General features: G+C 39.5%; 1 protein-coding gene across 2 annotated transcripts in view; it reads right to left on the bottom strand.

The window, feature by feature from the left end:
* AFF2 (ALF transcription elongation factor 2) overlaps positions 1-20,097 on the bottom strand; it is a 976,027-nt gene that overhangs the window by 41,152 nt on the left and 914,778 nt on the right. For both annotated transcript variants that reach the window (XM_073599267.1, XM_073599268.1), the window contains 3 exons: positions 11,714-11,785; positions 11,281-11,374; positions 2,484-2,533 (listed from right to left, as the gene is read on the bottom strand). In XM_073599267.1, coding sequence (XP_073455368.1) covers positions 2,484-2,533; positions 11,281-11,374; positions 11,714-11,785 — 216 coding nt within the window. The remainder of the gene's footprint in view (positions 1-2,483; positions 2,534-11,280; positions 11,375-11,713; positions 11,786-20,097) is intronic.

Genomic DNA, 20,097 nt, shown 5'->3' with positions numbered 1-20,097 from the left:
TATATATAAAATGGAAACTCATATATTAATTTCCACATTGCATTATACTGCTATTAATCTGAACAATCTTGAAGTTTAAGGCTCCATGCACACTGGCTTAGGAAACACTGCTTCTACGGGAGTTGTGTGTTTTGCCTGTGGAAGCAGCTCAATGTTTAGAGGCAGGAAAAAGAACCCCTTCTGGTTACCACTTTTTATTGGAGCTTTATGGCAAAAAAAAAATGCTTAACACTCCTAAACGTGCCTAAACATGTGTACAAAAACACTCTATATGAGTGTTTGTTTTCTGCCAAGGGAACTGGCATTTTTTAAGCCCAGTGTGCATGTAACCTGAAAACTTACTCATTGATGAATCCCACACATTTGAATGCAGTGACACATATTCACATATTCATATTCTAAATATGCACTGCTGTGTCACAGAATTCACAGAGCCTGACTTGTGAACTACAGCGGTGCTGATAGGAGGAGTTTCAGGAGGCGGAGTCACTACAGGACTCACCTCTTATGGGTAGCAAGGGACCATCGGATATTTATTCCTTAAAATTTGAAGAAAAAAAACAAAGGAATTAGCAGAGGAGAAGCTGCAAGAAAGTTGTAGGAAGAGATGACCAGCAGGCAAGCAGCACTCACAACATGAAAGGAGATTTTTCAAATAATCTTACATTGGATTGTCAAAACTAACTATTGTTTGTATTGCAATTAAAATGCAGATTTTATCAAATGAAAGTGCATACTGTGACTATAGATGTTCCTTAACATAAAAGTCAGACCAAGTAGCTAAGTACACCATTGGGATACATACATGGGGAATACTGTAACTGCCAAAAGTTCTGTTAAGTTATACACATACTCCTGTAATCCCTTGGTGTATTATATGGCAATACAGCATAACATAATAATAATAAACCAGACTTACTGGCCAGATCTTCAGATGAAAATAAAGGAAAAAAATGCCAAAACGGAAAACTAATGCAGCCATCACATCTGGGAATTAGTAAGCTGCAATATAATTAACTTTTGTTTTTGAGTTTAATACCGCTCCCGCCCAAGGTCTTCATGGACTTTGAGTGGAGATATCTGAATGATGGCGGTAGCTGCCGGCATCATTCAGATATCATTATTTTCAGCCAGGGATACCCTGCACCATAAAAATAATCATAGCTGTTGTTCAGCTGCTTAACTGTCTTTAAAGAGGCGGGAGGGGATGAGCCTTCCTCCCATCGCCCTCCGGTGCTTGTACCAGCTCGCCTGTGCTACCGGCGAGCCAGAGAAGGAATCTGCCGGCGGCGGAAGTTAACCATAGAGAAAACCGCGGAACAGATGGTCCCCGGCAGTCTCTATGACTTTTGGAGGCCCGGGTGCGACATTATGACATCACGTCCAGCACGGCAGATGTAAACACTGCTGTGTACTCGGCTGAAAATGCCAAGATTTTTTTTTTAAATTTTTGATCTCTGTCTTTTCTGCAAATTAGGTGCACATACCTGCAGCAGCTTTAATTGCTCCCTATACATCTGAATCACAGGCTGTACTTAACTGGCAAGGAACTTCCTTCTAGTGGCATTCCCACACAGTCCATTTGGCCAGTGAGACAGCCCAGCATTGTGATGGGCCAAAAGATATGCAGGGAAGCAGGGAAGAGGAAACAAGTTCTGATGCTACCAAGAAGTGTTGGAGCTTTGCCAGCTAGAGGGGGCAATAAAGCAGCTGTAGGTTTATCTGAGTATCTTGAGGTGCAAACACTTTATACTTGTTGGCTGCATCATTTTTTTACTGTGACACATACACTATTAAAATAATTTCTCAAGTTTTAAATGTATTTACTGTGTCCTCTTTTTAAAATGTTTATTTTACAACAGAAAAAAAACAAATAATGTTACAACTTTACACTTGTTCCCTAGTTACAATGTATTATTCAACATATATTTTGCACCAGAGCTGCACTAGTTGAGATTCCTTTTATTCATTATTACCCAGCAAAGCATAATTGCATTCTATTAATTTTACAGATTATTTTTAAGCATGGGTATATCATCATTAAAATAAAGATTGATTCATTTGATAACTGGCTGATTAAGCATCTTCACATTTTAACCACAATTTAGGTTTAGTTTTATTTCATAGCACTGTCCATATATCAATGAATTATTCATTGTTCTTTCATTAAAGAACCAATCGCTAAAAAAAATCACTGCTATGGAGGTTAACTTTACTTTGACTTTCTGAAATGACACAGTACTTGCTATCTAATTAACAGTGGTTTTATGACTATCATTTGGTTTAAGGACCAAATTGTTCAAGAATTTTAAAGCAACCCTGCATTAACTTTTCAGACATTTTGGGTGGTTGACTTTGACTTTCTGATATATTTGTCTGTAACCTGAGAGCTGACCTTCATTCCTCCACCATCAATGTTGTATTTTACTCAGTAATAATTCAGTTTTATGAACGACCACTTAGAAGGAAAAAAATCCACTTACTTTCCATTGCCTCCCCATGGAGATGGCGCTTGTGAAGATTTGGAAGAGTTCTGTATTAAATGAAATTAAAGGTTAAGCAATAAATGCTAATTTTCACTGTCACTTGATCTTAGAATTGTGTAATAGTGTAATTACAAGAATACAAACTACATACAGGAACCAAAAATGGAGAAAATGCTGTCTTATTAGCTGCAGCTTTACTTTGATTACAAATCACATTTTTATTTTTTCTATTCTTAAAAAGGTGTAAAGTATTAATTTAATAAAGATTTTTAAGAAAGATGTAAATTTCTTATTTAGATGAGGAATGTCAAGTGCTCTCTACCTTACAAAATAACTTTTACTGGAATATTTTTCCCACTGTTGTTTACTTTTGATGGTGCAGTTGAGTCTAACCAGTAAAATACAATGTTTTCACTCAATGTAAGCATGATATGATGTCAGAAGATGCAACTGCTTTATGTCTCCAACCAATTCACAAAACTCGTGTAATGCTTTGTGTTTCCTTTCTATCAGTCACTTCTCTTTTGTGACAGATACCTACTAACCCTTCTTTTCACAGAGCAATGTGAATAACCTAGCACTTAAATCAAGCACTGTCATGTAGAGGAAGGGAACATGACACTACTTACCTAAAAACTAAAAGGCAATATGTGGCGCTGTTGATAGACAGAGACTCAATGCGAATCTCAATCCCATTTTAACATATAAAGCTAAAAGTACCATACAATGTGCCATAGTACATCTATTAAGCAAGAAAGCCTTCCTCTCTGCACCTCTGCAGTTGAGCTTTCCCCTTTTACTAGAGGCTTGATATCTTTTCACTAACCATGCCCCTGTCCTTTTTGAGGCTTTCAGATGTGATTTAGACAATTCTTACCTGACAGAGGGTGACAAGTTAGGAAAGTTAAACACTAATAACAGAGTCAAAATAAGAAAAACTACAGCGCTAGCAAACACAACATCAATGAATATAATGAAAAACAATAAAAAGTGAATGCCATATAAAGTGACTGATCCAATCCAAAAAGTGCAAAGTGCTCCAGAATTTTCAAGGTGCGCAAAAACACCCCCTCCTGTGTCCCCACTCACTGGATGAAATGGACCCCTAGCTTTTCAGTCTAGGGGTCACTTCAGGCTTAACAATGGTGGCCAGGGATGACAGCTTGGCATCAAATCATTAGGCAGATCTCACTTGTTATAGATACTCAGCTGACATATTTAGTACCCAAAACGAAATGAAAGGAGGGGACTATAGTGAAGTACCATTTGACAATAGATTTATTGCGCATACAAAAATGGATACTTACAAAAAGCAAGATAAAATCAAAACCGGAAAATTACATCAACGCATTTCACCCTCCCACAGGGTGCCATGACGCCCTGTGGGAGGGCGAAGCGCGTTGACGTAATTTCCGGTTCCGAGGCTATCAGATGTCACTTCCGGTTATGAATGGCGTTTTTGTATTTACAGTTCTTTAACGTTTGATGCCTGATTTTATCTTACTTTTCTGTAAGTATCCATTTTTGTTTGCGCAATAAATCTATTGCCAAATGGTACTTCACTATAGTCCCCTCCTTTCATTTCGTTTGGGTACTAAATATCTCGGCTGAGTATCTATAACAAGTGACATCTGCCTAATGATTTGATGCCAAACTGTCATCCCTGGCCACCATTGTTAAGCCTGAAGTGACCCCTATACTGAAAAGCTAGGGGTCCGATCCATTCGGTAAGTGGGGACACAGGAGGGGGTGTTTTTGCGCACCTTGAAAATTCTGGAGCACTTTGCACTTTTTGGATTGGTGCAAATCAGTCACTTTATATGGGCATTCACGTTTTATTGTTTTTTATTATATTCATTAATGTTGTGTTTGCTAGCGCTGTAGTTTTTCTTATTTTGGTTGCCAAGTGAATAGTACTTTGTGTACAGCAGCTGCACTTTTTCATTCCTATATATGCCTATTTGTCACACCATTAGCGCAAGTTTATATAGTTAGAATATTTTATGTTCCTTCTTAATAACAGAGTCAAGCATACATCAGAAGGGCACACAGTGGATGGTTTTCTGCCCAATAATTATCTATCAGGGGGTGGGGGGTGGCTGCATCTGAAATCCAGAGGAACAGCACTGTCCCAAATAGTCTTGGAGCTGCACTGTTGTAGGCACAGTGGAGTTGATTTACTAAAACCGGAGAGTGCAAAGTGATACACCAATAACTATATGATCATTCCCATTGGCTATAACAATTATATCCTGGACAGCCATAACTACACAAAAGGAAACAAATAATGTTTGTAAAATGTATCATTCTCCATTTTTAATTAAATCGTCAAATGTCAAAGCCCTGCATTTATAAAATGAAACAAAGAGCAGTAGCACATAATAATCAATCAGAAATTGACTTTTAGTGCAGACAAATGTAATCTGTTTTTATATAATTGCCAAAGGCTACTTAACAATGGTACATTACTGTCTCCATACATCAGAGTACCATTAAATGTCTGTAAATTTACAATAAATATTTTTTCTATACTTAGCATTAACTGGAGAATCCCTATTTTCCACAGACATGTATGTGGGCATATGGTTAATAATTTAACAGCTTACAGGTTATGACTCTGTCAATACCTGCTTATCATCATAGCATGGCTATGAAATACCTGAACCAATTTACCTAGACCTGGGCAATTGACTACTATAGGTAAAAAAAAAAACTTAAAGTGGTTGTAAACCTTCTCCTATACCCACTGAAGTGAATAGCCTCAGATGATACACAGAGATGAAACAAATCTCCCTACATACATTTTAAATGTACAGTATATCTGCTGTCTTTCCCTTTCTACCCTCTTTAGAAAGTGCAGATCATGTCACAAATCTTTCCTCCTCATTCAGCAGTGGGTGTGGAGTCTGGGGTTAAACTGTGTGAGAGCCAATTGGAGGAAAGGCACACCCCCACTCCACATAGGCAGAGGAACGAAGGAACTTGCAGAGCTGTACTGTGAATAGACAAGATCTCTGCTTATCTACCTCTGAGCTCACACCCTGACACAATTTTCCAGCTGCTATCTCCTGTGTAGGAGAACTTGTCAGATGTGACTCTGCTGATAACAGAGGAATGAAGCATCAGAAAGACACGGCACTTGGTGCTTTGAAGAGAGATAAGTAAACACTACAGATATATGTGCTTTAGTTCAAATTTCATGAATGGGGTTCACATGTTATACTTACACGCTCTGTGCAAGGGTTTTGCACAGAGCGGCCCCGATCCTCCTTTTCTGGGGTCCCCCAGTGGTGCTCCTGGCTCCTCCTCTTCAGGGCCACTTTCCATGGGGGCACCCATGCGGGCGCACTCGAAAGTCCTGCTGCTGCGTCCATTGACACAGACAGCAGGACTCGGCCCCGCCCTGGCTCCGGTGTCACTGGATTTGATTGACAGCAGCCAATGGCTCCTGCTGCTATCAATCTATCCATTGAGGACCCGAGAAAGTGGCTGGAGCTGCTGGGCTCATGCTTGTCGCTGAAACGATTGGGTTCAGGTAAAAAAAAGGCTCTGGGGGGAGCTGCAGCATAGCCGTTTTTTCACCTTAATGCGTAAATGTGAAAAACCTTGAGACTTTACAACTCCTTTAAGCTTTTACAGCTTATGCAATGTCAGGGAGCATAAATAGCTAACTTTTTAAAAGTATTTCCTATTTTTTCTTTAATAACACTTCTGCCCCAAACTCCAATTCCTTGACAGCAAGCGAAAGATGTAGACCGTTGTGCTCTGCTTGAGAACGGCAGTATAGTGCCAGAATCCAACATGCTCCCTGCACAAGTATTGTATTCCAATAAGCAATGTTAACAATATCTGTATCTTTAACAGTACATGGGGTGCATCAGGCCACTATCTTCAGCATGCTGCACAGAAAAACCCTAGATTCCTACTGAAGAAAATACAAAAGCAATACTTTTTACTAATTGAGCTCCCTGACTTTGCCAAAACTGAAAAACCTTAAAATAAATCTCAAGGCCCCAGTATGAAGGTCTAAAGAATTACCAAGTAAAGTTACTATGATTTGCAAGTAAACAAACTACTTCCTTTACCTTGAGCCACATCCTCCTTCATTTGGGTCTCACATGTGGTTAGTTGCTGATTTGCAAGCTACAGGCTTGTGAATCAGCATGGACAACCACATCTTGTTTTTTTTTTTTTTTTTGCACTGTACTGCAAGCAGGCACAGACTACATGAGAGTGATGATTTTGCCCTGAATTCTGCAGCAGTGCAGCCTCATTGCCAAAGCAGCACAGAAAGCTACACAGACTTCACTTTTGTGGGAGTTTTAATGGGAGGCCATAGTTCTAACTTAAAGCAGTGTTCCGCCAGGGGGAAAAAAAATAAAAGTCAGCAGCTACAAATACTGTAGCTGCTGACTTTTAATATATAGACACTTACCTGTCCAGGGAGCCTGCAAAGTCGGCTTCCCAGCCGATTTTCAGATCAGCTGTCGGGTGCTGCCGCCACCATTCACCATAAGGGAAACCGGCAGTGAAGCCTTCCGGCTTCATAGCTGGTTCCCTACTGTGCACCATCCATTTAATGGTTTTAAAAAAAAGTTACATTTCTGGCATGCTAGGAATGCTATCTGTCACATTTGTTTGTGATTTCAACCAAACTGTCACATCATCATATGGCTGAAGTTATAACTGATAACATGTGCAGCACCATGGTAGCTGCAGATTAATCAGAGGATAAGATGGCAGCCTCATTGGCTGAAAAGAATAGGATGGTTTAGTTCCACTTTCTAGAGTTACTCTAGGAAAAGTATTCTGATTAAAGTGGCTCTAAAGGCTCAAGGTCTTTTACCTTCATGCATTCTATGCATGAAGGTAAAAAAAACCTTCTGTGTGCAGCAACCCCCCTCCCAATACTCACCTAAGTCCCATCTTGATCCAGCGATGTGCACGAGAGCCTCAGCTCTCCAAGGACTCTCCCTCCTCATTGGCTGAGATAGCAGCATTAGCCATTGGCTCCCACTGCTGTCAATTACAGCCAGTGAGCCAACGAGAAGAGAGAAGGGGTGGGGCATGTCTGAATGGACACACAGAGAAGTGGCTCGGGAGCGGGCCTGCTTGGGTGCCCCCACAGCAATCAGCTTCCTATGGGACCACTCAGCAGGAGGGAGGGGCTAAGAATGCTGGAGTGGGACCCGAGGAGAGGAGGATTGGGACTGCTCTGTGAAAAAGCATTTTACAGAGCAGGTATGACATGTCTATTATTTTAAAAGAAAAATGAACTTGCATTTAATATCACTTTAATGTTTATGTGCATGTTACTCCTAAAACCACCAGTTACAGTATCTCACAAAAGTGAGTATACCCCTCACATTTTTGGTAAATATTTTATTATATCTTTTCATGTGACAACACTGAAGAAATTACACTTTGCTACATGTAAAGTAGTGAGTGTACAGCTTGTATAGCAGTGTAAATTTTCTGTCCCCTCAAAATAACTTAACTCACAGCCATTAATGTCTAAACTGCTGGCAACAAAAGTGAGTACATCCCTAAGTGAAAATGTCCAAATTGGGCCCAAAGTGTCAATATTTTGTGTGGCCACCATTATTTTCCAGCACTGCCTTAACCCACTTGGGCATGGAGTTCACCAGAGCTTCACAGGTTGCAACTGGAGTCCTCTTCCACTCCTCCATGACAACATCACGGAGCTGGTGAATGTTAGAGACCTTGCGCTCCTCCACCTTCTGTTTGAGGATGCCCCACAGATGCTCAATAGGGTTAAGGTCTGGAGACATGCTTGGCCAGTCCATCACCTTTATCCTCAGCTTCTTTAGCAAGGCAGTGGTCACCTTGAAGGTGTGTTTGGAGTAGTTATCATGTTGGAATACTGCCCTGTGGCCCAGTCTCTGAAGGGAGGGGATCATGCTCTGCTTCAGCATGTCACAGTACATGCTGACATTCATGGCTTCCTCAATGAACTGTAGCTCCCCAGTGCCAGAAGCACTTATGCAGGCCCACACCAAATAAGTTTATCTTGGTCTCATCAGACCACAGGACATGGTTCTAGTAATCCATGTGCCTAGTCTGCTTGTTTTCAGCAAACTGTTTGAGGACTTTCTTGTGCATCATCTTTAGAAGAGGCTTCCTTCTGGGACCAGAGCCATGCAGACCAATTTAATGTAGTGTGGCATATGGTCTGACCACTGACAAGCTGACCCCCCACCCCTTCAACCTCTGCAGCAATGCTGGCAGCACTCATACATCTTTCCCAAAGACAACCTCTGGATATGACGCTGAGCACATGCACTCAACTTCTTTGGTCGACCATGGTGAGTCCTTTTCTGAGTGGAACCTGTCCTGTTAAACTACTGTATGGTCTTGGCCAGAGTGCTGCAGCTCAGATTCAGGGTCTTGGCAATCTTCTCATAGCCTAGGCCATCTTTATAGTTACATAGTTACATAGTTACATAGTTAGTAAGGTTGAATAAAGACACCAGTCCATCCGGTTCAACCTGAGTGAGTGTGGGTCTACAGCCCTGACCCTTGTCCCTAACCCTGAACATCGTACACTCACATCAATCCCTACCCTCAATCCAAGGTCCCCATTCATATACTAGGGCCAATTTTGGACAGAAGCCAATTAACCTACCAGCATGTCTTTGGAGTGTGGGAGGAAACCGGAGTACCCGGAGGAAACCCACGCAGGCACAGGGAGAACATGCAAACTCCAGGCAGGTAGTGTCGTGGTTGGGATTCGAACCAGCGACCCTTTTTTACTGCTAGGCGAGAGTGCTAACCACTGTACCACTGTGCCGCCCAAAGGAGGAGGTCAGTGTGTGATGTGCGGGCACAGGGCTGGTGAGTGAGGAGCTCCCTGTCCCCCCTGTAGGCTGCCTGTGATTGAATTTGAAAATGAGTAACACCGTAACACCATCCACTTTTGTCCGTAACCTGAGTCCTGGATTATTTAGACAGCTGGCAGATTTTCTTGATCCGCAAGATGGATGGAAAACTATAGCGATGGATATAAAAAAAGCTTCAGGGGAACCTCGATACTCACAGTTCCATATAAGGCGATTTGAGGGAAGCATTCAAAAAGGAAAAAGTCCAACGCAAGAATCTTTATGCAGAGGAATAATTTTTTTTTTCAGATCCTCAGAGAGTTCTTTGCCATGAGGTGCCATGTTGAACTTCCAGTGACCAGTATGAGAGAGTGAGAGCTAGAACACCAAATGTAACACTCCTGCTCCCCATTCACACCTAATACCTTGTAACACTAACGAGTCACATGAGGGAAAAGGGCTAATTGGGCCCAACTTGGAGATTTTCACTTAGGGGTGTACTCACTTTTGTTGCCAGCGGTTTAGACATTAATGGCTGTGAGTTGAGTTATTTTGAGGGGACAGCAAATTTACATTGTTATACAAGCTGTACACTCACTACTTTACATCATAGTAAAGTAATTTCTTCAGTGTTGTCACATGAAAAGATATAATAAAATATTTACAAAAATGTGAGGGTGTACTCACTTTTGTGAGATACTGTATATATGATTATTGGGATGTTTTTTAGAATAAATAACATTTTCCAGATGATGATGATTTATCAAATGTTTAAGTGCTGAACCCAACACTTTGTGGTAGTCCAAAACCTGCAGTTGAAAGAAGGTTATGAAAATGATGACTGGCCCTGATGGTCTGAGAAGCTATTGTGATGAGAATGAGTTAATTTTTCAGTTTTTTGGCTGCAGAACTTAATTCTCAATTTTTTTCCAAACTCTGTAATAGTAAATGGAAACAAAATGAGGTAGCATTTATACAAGATGACAGCAGGCATTATGTATCTTTAATGTGTCTTAGATGTGTCTTTTAGAACACACATATTTATAATAAACAGATTCCTCCTCTACCAGCATCTGCTGTCTTAGGCCTAATACCGAATTACTTTTAAACCGAATTTCAGCTAAAATTTCACTCTGCATTGTATAAAGCATGGAAGGATTGAACCTGTGCCAGGTCTAAAGTGTTTTCTGTGTTCCTGTTGGGTAGATGTATTTTTTCCTTCTTTTCTGACACCTGTCGTATGGACAGGAAATAAATGAAGAACTTTACAATGAAGACACAACAAACAATAAAATAAAGAATAACAGTGGTCCTTTCTCTTCCCTACTCTACTAAAAATGTTTTTACGTTCTCCTTGGAAAAATGTCTCCTCTGTTCCTTCTCTGACACCCATTAAATAAACAGGTGAAATCTTCACTGCAGGGACACAGACAACAGAGAAGACCTGACACAGGATCAAACCTTGCCCCAATGTATGCTAATTTATAAATTAAAAAAGTTTTGATGGGAGAGAAGTTTTATGTTGAATCTGTTTGATTAAGTTTTAAACAAGATTAAAAAATACAGAGTGAAAACATAGGAGTACCAATCCAGCTCCAATGGATGTACAAGTATACATTGAGATCGTAATAATACTAAGAGGACAAGTATTGCATAATACGAGAAAATATAGGACTCTAAGGCATGGTAAAATGAGCATAGTAGCTGTAATTTAATTAACCAGTAGTCCACTAGTAGCAAAGTTGTAGAAAAACAAAATGTGGCATATATGACATGAAAATGTGGTGGTGCTACAGTTAAGATAACCATAAACTTATGTATGTAGAAGTGAAAGAAGGTTAGGGAAAAGAAAAAAAAAAGGGGGGGGGAGATGAGTTTTAAATGTTTCACTTTAATAAATAGTAAATATCTACATTTGTTATTTCCTTTTTAGAAGCATATTTCAAAATATTTACCTTAAAATACTCCATGAGCGATCTGGAATATTTCATTGCATGGTCCTTCTTTAATTTAAACATTCTCAAGTAGAGCAGAGATAGGCATCGGTAACTGTAGTAATTAGGAAAGGATTATGTTAATTTCATCATTTTACAAAATCTATAAACTGTGCAGAAATTGGCTTCTTAAAAATTTCTCTTGCAACAGAAAAAAGTGGAGCACACGAGTAAATGAAATCAAAATGGAAAAGACATTAAAATGCCATCTTGATAACAATATAAATCGGAAGAATAAATGTTTAGTCAGCTGCTAAAAGAAACCATTAGTTATCCTTTAATAGTTTAATGGAAAACAAGAATAATGATCTTATGTAAGCCGCTTATGCAGTTCTGTAGTTTTAAAGTCTTCGAGTGGATTTCAGCTTCTTTGACACTGTCTCTGTGGACTCACCATAATACAGCTAGCTTTTTCTCCCCTTCATTGGCAGCCGAGCCTGTGAAATTCTTCAATCTCATTGCATACCTTTAAAAAAAATAGTGTAATAATAAAGGTCAACAACATGATATTTTTTTTAAAGCGATAGTAAACCGCGGCAGTTAACAAAAAAAAGCACCTGTAAGGCAATTGCACCACTGACAGGGCTTCCATCTTCCTCCAGTCTTTCTTCCGGGTTTGTGGGCTCCGGCTGTACGAGTGGCCGGAGCCGTGATGACGTCACTCCTCGGCTCCATCATGAAGCTCTGAAGGTCCGGCACGGCATGTCAGACCTTCAGAGCTCATGCACTGGTGATGTCACTGGCTGCATCCAGGGTGAATATCTCCTAAACAAAGCATGTTTAGGAGATATTCATTTTACCTACAGGTAAGCCTTATTATAGGCTTACCTGTAGGTAAAAAAAAACACAAAGTGGACTTTGCTACCGCTTTAAGTAAAGATGAACATAATATTAAATCATTTTCTTGCAGCTTTTGCCTATATCACTTATGCATTATACAATGAATAGTGCCATAATATGTATGTAATTTGCCAGCTTTGTTCCTGATTGGGCCAAGCAAGGTATTAATAAGTCCAAAACTCCTTTTGCACTAGCATGGATATAAAATAAACTTGGTAGCCAACTTTCATACTAAAAACATAAACTTACAGTTTATAAAAATAAAGCTAACCAAGTAAAATATAAAGATCAACTGAAGTGTACATAAACCAAACTTTTTTTAGTTTTAGTGTGTTTAGCATGTGTAAAGCTTACAACCACTGTGTCCTCACTGGGGAGATCAAAATCGGAAGAGGAAGAAAGATGGACTTTTCAGGTGCCAACACAACAATATATAAAAACATAAGTTTTATTGTAACAAATTTCATAAAAAAGGTTTAAAACACATTATACAAAGTGAACCTCCCGTAGATGCCTCTTACTATTGGTTCTAGGGACCATTGTCTATAGTACAGAAAGGATAAAATATCCCATGCTTGCTGGACATTTAATGTAGTTAAGATTTTGTTGGCTGCATGCTTGTTTTCAGTCAGTGACTCCGTAGGTAGTAAAGCCAGGATCAGACAATGGCTGTGAAGCATAACATATTAAAAAAATGTCAGCAATGTCAACTATCATATTGCTATCGTCAAACGTTCCTTTTAAGCCGTGTTGTCCCTTATTTGGATATGCTATTTTGTTAGCAGAGAAGGTAAGCCAAATGCTATAAAAAAGGGAAAAGTTTGTTTACCTGCTGAACTAGATTTTTTTTTTATTCCTCAAAGCACTCTTTAAAATTAAGACACCATGTTTCATACAAAATGTCAGTGTTTAACAAACTATCTTATTTTTCCATGCCTTCAAGAGTACCATTAGCAGGTGTGGGAATCTAGAAGAGCAAGATCACCCGCAACTCAGTCATGCAGTTACCTGAAGGCAACTTCACTGTTAAAATGACTTGTTCGTATTATTCATCTAATTTTCACAGTTCTTGTTCTCTTCTTACTTTGCAATACAATTTACACATAATATCGGGAGGTATATTATGTGAGGTATAGAGGTATATTTAATTTCACCAATAACTAAGTATAAGCCAGGTAGTATTTAAACCCTTCCACAGGACAACTATGTATGTGGGAAAAAATATGTTAAAGATCCTAACCTACTTCTCTTTTGTAGATTTCAATGCACATACTGGTAACTTTCAAAATGGTTGCTAAATTGGGAGGTGTTATGAATAGAATAGAAGTGTAATTTTTATAAACATTAAAATCCAATACAGGTTGCATAGAATAATGCCCCGTACACACAGTCAGACTTTGTTCGGACATTCCGACAACAAAATCCTAGGATTTTTTCCAACAGATGTTGGCTCAAACTTGTCTTGCATACACACGGTCACACAAAGTTGTCGGAAAATCCGATCGTTTTAAACGTGGTGATGTAAAACATGTACGTCGGGACTATAAACGGGGCAGTGGCCAGTAGCTTTCATCTCTTTATTTATTCTGAGCATGCGTGGCACTTTGTCCGTCAGATTTGTGTACACACGATCGGAATTTCCGACAACGGATTTTGTTGTCGGAAAATTTTATCTCCTGCTCTCCAACTTTGTGTGTCGGAAAATCCGATGGAAAATGTCCGATGGAGCCCACACACGGTCGGAATTTCCGACAACACGCTCCGATCGGACATTTTCCATCAGAAAATCCGACCGTGTGTACAGGGCATTATAGGTTACATCCATTTTTTAATACAAACAAAAGTTTGCAATTGCAACTGAATAAAAGATAAGACATTTGGAGGAATTCAAAAATTTCTACTGACACCTTTCTGGAGCTACGGTCTGCTCCCTATATAGAAATCCCTACCGCTCAATTACAGTGCCTTAAAAAAGTATTCACACCCCTTGAAATTTTCCACATTTTTGTCATGTTACAACCAAAAATGTAAATTTATTTTATTGGGATTCTATGTGATAGACCAACACAAAGTGGCACATAATTGTGAAGTGGAAGGAAAATGATAAATGGTTTTCCAAATGTTTTACAAATAAATATTTAAAAAGTGTGGCGTGCATTTGTATTCAGCCCCCTTTACTCGGATACCCCTAACTAAAATCTAATTGAACCAAATGCCTTCAGAAGTCACCTAATTAGTAAATAAAGTCCACCTGTGTGAAATTTAATCTCAGTATAAATACAGCTGATCTGTGAAGCCCTCAGAGGTTTGTTAGAGAACAATACTTTGTAGAACCACCTTTCACTGCAATTACAGCTGCACATCTTTTTGGGAATGTCTCTACCAGCTTTGCACATCTAGAGAGTGACATTTTTGCCCATTCTTCTTTGCAAAATAGCTCAAGCTCTGTCAGATTGGATGTGCGTCTGTGAACAGCAATTTTCAAGTCTTGCCACAGATTCCCAATTGGATTTGGGTCTGGACTTTGACTGGGCCATTTCTAACACATGAATATGCTTTGATCTAAACCATTCCATTGTAGCTCCAGCTGTATGTTTAGGGTCATTGTCCTGCTGGAAGGTGAACCTCTGCCCCAGTCTCAAGTCGTTTGCGGACTCTAACAGGTTCTCTTCTAAGATTGCCCAGTATTTGGCTCCATCCATCTTCCCATCAACTCTGACCGCCTTCTTTGTCCCTGCTGAAGAAAAGCATCCCCACAACATGATGCTGCCACCACTATGTTTCACAGTGGGGATGGTGTGTTCAGGATGATGTGCAGTGTTAGCTTTCCGCCACACATAGCATTTTGCTTTTGGGCCAAAAAGTTCAATTTTGGTCTCATCTGACCAGAGCACCTTCTTCCACATGTTTTCTGTGTCTCCAACATGGCTTCTCTGCAAATGGGAATTCTTATGGCTTTCTTTCAACAATGGCATTCTTCTTGCCACTTAAAGGCCAGATTTGTGGAGTGCACGACTATTAGTTGTCCTGTGGACAGATTCTCCCACCTGAGCTGTGGATTTCTGCAGCTCCTCCAGAGTTACCATGGACCTCTTGGCTGCTTCTGTCAGTTTAGGTGGACGGCCATGTCTTGGTAGGTTTGCAGTTGTGCCATACTCTTTCCATTTTAAGATGATGGATTGAATAGTGTTCCATGAGATGTTCAAAGCTTGGGATATTTTTTATACCCTAACCCTGCTTTAAACTTCTCCACAACTTTATCCCTGACCTGTCTGGTGTGCTCCTTGGCCTTCATGATGCTGTTTGTTCACTAAAGTTCTCTAACAAACCTCTGAGGGCTTCCCAGAACAGTTGTATTTATACTGAGATTAAATTGCACACAGGTGGACTTTATTTACAAATTAGGTGACTTCTGAAAACAATTGGTTCCACTAGATTTTAGTTAGGGATATCAGAGTAAAGGGGGCTGAATACAAATGCACGCCACACTTTTCAGATATTTATATGCAAAAAATTTGGAAAACCATTTATTGTTTTCCATCCTCTTCACAATTATGTGTCACTTTGTTTTGGTCTATCACATAAAATCCTAATAAAATACATTTACGTTTTTGGTTGTAACATGACAACATATGGGAAATTTCAAGGGGTATGAATACTTTTGAAAGACACTGTAAGTAACTTTACCAACACATGTGGCAGTTTCAGGTAATTCAAAGTGACACAATTAATACACCAAATTAAAGAATATTTATCTTCAGTTCATAGAAAATGAAACTGGAGGTAATTATGACCTACTCTAAGTTGGCATACAGAGACAGGCAGTCTACCTGTTCATGCATGCAACGTATCAGAGTGACAAATTTGCCACTGTTCCCCTCTTCCTGTCCCTGGTTGTTAAGGGCGCTGCTTCAGCCTCTCAGAGCTGACAGCCTCCTAGCAACCAGTGATGCTGCAGTGGATGGAGCCTGATGGGGAAGCTGAGACATTACAGTAGTTCCCCATCAAGTCAGCTCTCTACTTGTAATCAACAGTATACAGTGGATGGGTTCTATAGTCAATTGTAGACTGTCTATTGGCTAAGGATCCACCCACTGTCTGCTGTCAATCACAAGAGGAGTGGACCTGGTGAGGAACTAGTGTCTTTGAATTCTTATTAGGCTCTACCTCCCTAGACACAAATCTCCCTGCCACTGTGTTGTCTATGTGACAGCTTCAGTGGAGGGGAGGAAGCAAAGTGGCATTGAGGTTGCAGTGCATCTCCACATGTGGTGCATGCTTGAGAATCATGTACCTGTCTACTTGTCTTAGGCACTCTTTATGAATTTCCCTGAATGTTCTTAGTTGAATTGGATTCCACATTGAAGTTTAAGCCCCATCAGTTGCTGTTCCCCTGTCGTATATAAGAACTGGCACCCGCAATTTCCTCATTGGACAGGGCAATAACAGTAAGCATGGCTTAAGCCTAAAGTTAGGGATGTCAGACCCCTAGCAACAAAATAAATGTGCTTCATAGAGGCACAAAGGAGAGTTTTCTGTCTACAAATGCTATTAGTTGGCAACTCCCACTCTGTCCGACTTTAGGCAATTCTTGAAAATCCATCTCTTTAGGGAAGCCTATCCTGCCTCTACCTAAACACTGTACTTCTGCCTCCATTCGCTCATCCCTTACAGTTATTGCCGTTTGTAACTTTGCTTCTCCCTCTTAGATTATAAACTGCCATGAGCAGGGCCCTCCTAATACTCTTGTATCAAATTGTATTATAATTGTCTTGCCTCCCTTTATTTTTTAACACACTATGCAAACTGTTGGCGCTATATGAACCCTGTATAATAATCTTGTAGTATGTGGTTTTAGACAGGACATTTACTTTGAATTGGGTTAGAAGTTAACAAAATGCCATCACATGTGCAGGGTAAATATATAAACAAAACACATCAGCAGACCAGATGTGCATATTAGCCAGTACATGACAGAATATAAATCAGCATTTTACTGTATGTACCACAAAAAATTGCAAAAAGTAAGAAAAAATTGGCTAATAGAATATCCAACTATAAGAGAATTCTTAAGGGATATACTACAAAGTAAACTCAGGAAAATAAAGTCAGGTTTAGACAGGGACACACAGACAGATTAAAGGTATATAACAGTGTCTCAATAAAAGGGCCAATAATCCCACTTCCTTTCAAAAATTGACATTGTGTCATAAATTGTATGGTATATCCTTTCCATATTTTATTGGATTTTGTACACACTATTACTTGGGGCCATGTAACAGAATTAGAGCACCAATTAAGTGCAATAGCCCACAGAATTGCACTAAAAAGAGAGTACAGTTACCTTTCACAAGGAGAAAGCATATCTGGGATGGATGCAAACAAAAGGTACATTGGCATTATCAAAGTAAGTTGAGAGCCTATCATTTTGGCTGTTTTATGAGCAGCCTGTGTCCACAAAGGGCATAATACTTTACAATTCCAAAACACTTGAATAAACATGTCTCAGTGTAGGCAGCCTCTAAAACAATTACCAGGGACCATCTGAAAATTGAATGCAGTTTAGAGGGGGTCATACACCTAGCATGATAGCCATTTTCAGAGCAGCAGAAGTTAACTATACTGGGATTCTCTCTTTGCTTCATGGTGGAATGTCAAGGCTTAATTCATTGGTTGCAAGATGCAGGTATTGGCAGACTTTTTTTTTACCAATACCAAGTGGAAAAATACCAACTTTTAACTGACGTCTATTGATAATATTGGGCTAATACGTTGGGAAGCCGTACAGAAGACGCAGATTTCCAATGTTAGTGGAATCCCCGAATGACGCTTTAGATGGTGGGAGACACCGTTACACTCCCCATTTGCACTATCACTTAAATGTATATGCCAGTTTGATTTTGCATTTCTGTAAGTGTATGTTCTACAAGGGGAATCTAATCTTATTCAATAAATTAGTTTGAAATGGGATTACACTATGGAGTTTTTCTTTCTTCATGTGAACAAGCTCATTAGCGTTTGACCCATTCTCCTGGCTGCAACAGGATCTGTGATTAACCTTCCAGGTAGAGTATTGGAACCAAGATCTGTGTTCTGTGCCTGTTACCCAGCACAGTCTGGTAAGAGTCTGATGCGGAATCAAAACACCTTTTTTTGGACTCTACTAAACATTTAATGTGAAGTGTTTACATGTTATGATTGCAGCGGTTACCTGGACTTTAAACCTACATGCACTTTCATGATAGCACACGCAGAATAGCGGGAATGTTTGATTATGTATCGCTGCCTTGACAAATGTTGTGTTTTTTATGCTTAATTTACTTGCCATTGGCAGGTGTATGTGGTAGCAGCTTCAGCCTTAAATAGGCTATTGCTTTTTACACCTATTGCGTGATTAACTCTTACTTGTTAAGAGAATATAGGTTATTTTCACCTATCCGATAAGTCCTTGATTTTGTAGGAACTGGCCAGTTTGTCTACAAGTTGTTACAAATTCTATTTGCATGCCCATGGAAAAATGTTTCTCCATAGATCCCCCAATACAAAAGAGTATTTTCAAATAATCAGGATGGAAACACAACATTGTTTTTACTTAGGCTATAGCATAAAAATTGTATTTTTACTTTTTTAAAAAGCTATAGGCTTTTATTAATTCATAAGGACAACTTATGAATGACACAAGTTTACATCTTCTGGTTATTGGCAGCTTCAAGTCACTTATTAATTAGAGTAACCATATGTTTTAGTGCACTGTTCAATTCATTTGGCTAACCAAACGCACTTCTCAGTATGCACTTAGTGCCAAGGAAATCAATTCATCACATCAGATTAGTGGTTTGCAGGCCTAATGTGATTTCACTTGTGTTGGAATAAGTAATAGGTCTGAATCTTGTGTAAGAAGACTTTAAAACATCCAGACAGGCTCATTTAAAAAAAGTAAGAGAGAACAAGAACATTTACAGAGTTTAGCTTAAGCATGTCCTTATTCAAATGAGCTCTACAAACCATCAGTGTTATTGGCAATTCTGTCCTACTAAGTTGGAATGTGAATGCTTATCAACCTTCTATATACTGATAAGTGAAAATTTACAAATCAGCATCAGATTAAAAAAACAACCCCATTCAGCCAACAAAATATTTTCTAAAGTTTCTAACGAAAAAACTGTTTACATCTTCAAATACAACCTATGAACAATTCTGTCCCACACGGGTATGGGTACTAGTGTGCAAATAGCTGATACTCAAAATCATACAATCTGCCTTTTATGTGATGCTTACATTGGACCTTTCAGTAACTTTAGAAGTCTGTAGGCACACTTTTCTGACATGTCACAATATACAACAGTATATTTTTTTCTGGAAAAAAATTTAAAAAATCATTCAGCTCAAGGCCCAGCAACTTTGTTTAGTCTGAGATCATATTATCAGTCTGCTACAGACAACAGAAAATTGTTCTCAGTCATCTCTTTCCAAGTGATAAGGCTTTACCAGTGTAAATCTTTTTGCTCAAGGGCGGTGCGGGGGGTGACGAATGCAGTATCAGACCCCTGCCCTTTTCACCAACTTGTGACAAATGACTGGCCAATCTCATACCGCGCTGTCACTTGCGTAACAATGCCGCTCTAAGCTGCATCTAGCACAAAGATTTTCCAGTGTGTGACGAATGCAGTATCAGACCCCTGCACTTCTCACCAACTTGTGACAAATGACTGGCCAATCTCACACCTCGCTGTCACCTGCGTAACAATGCCACTCTAAGCTGCATCTGGCACAAAGATTTTCCAGCTTGTGGGACCACAATCTAGGTGCCAGCAGCCTGAGAGCGATTGTCACTGGGTTAAGTTAATTAAGCAATTAACCCTTTAACTGCCACCACCGATCTGCATCGAAGAGTTGGAACTTCCAAAAGATTAGAATTACAATTATGAAAAATAAACG

This window comes from Aquarana catesbeiana, linkage group LG09, assembly GCF_042186555.1.
Source record: "Aquarana catesbeiana isolate 2022-GZ linkage group LG09, ASM4218655v1, whole genome shotgun sequence".
In the NCBI taxonomy this organism is placed as follows: domain Eukaryota; kingdom Metazoa; phylum Chordata; class Amphibia; order Anura; family Ranidae; genus Aquarana; species Aquarana catesbeiana.
The sequence above is the reverse complement of the archived record's forward strand: the minus strand, read 5'-3'. Positions and strand labels throughout refer to the sequence as shown.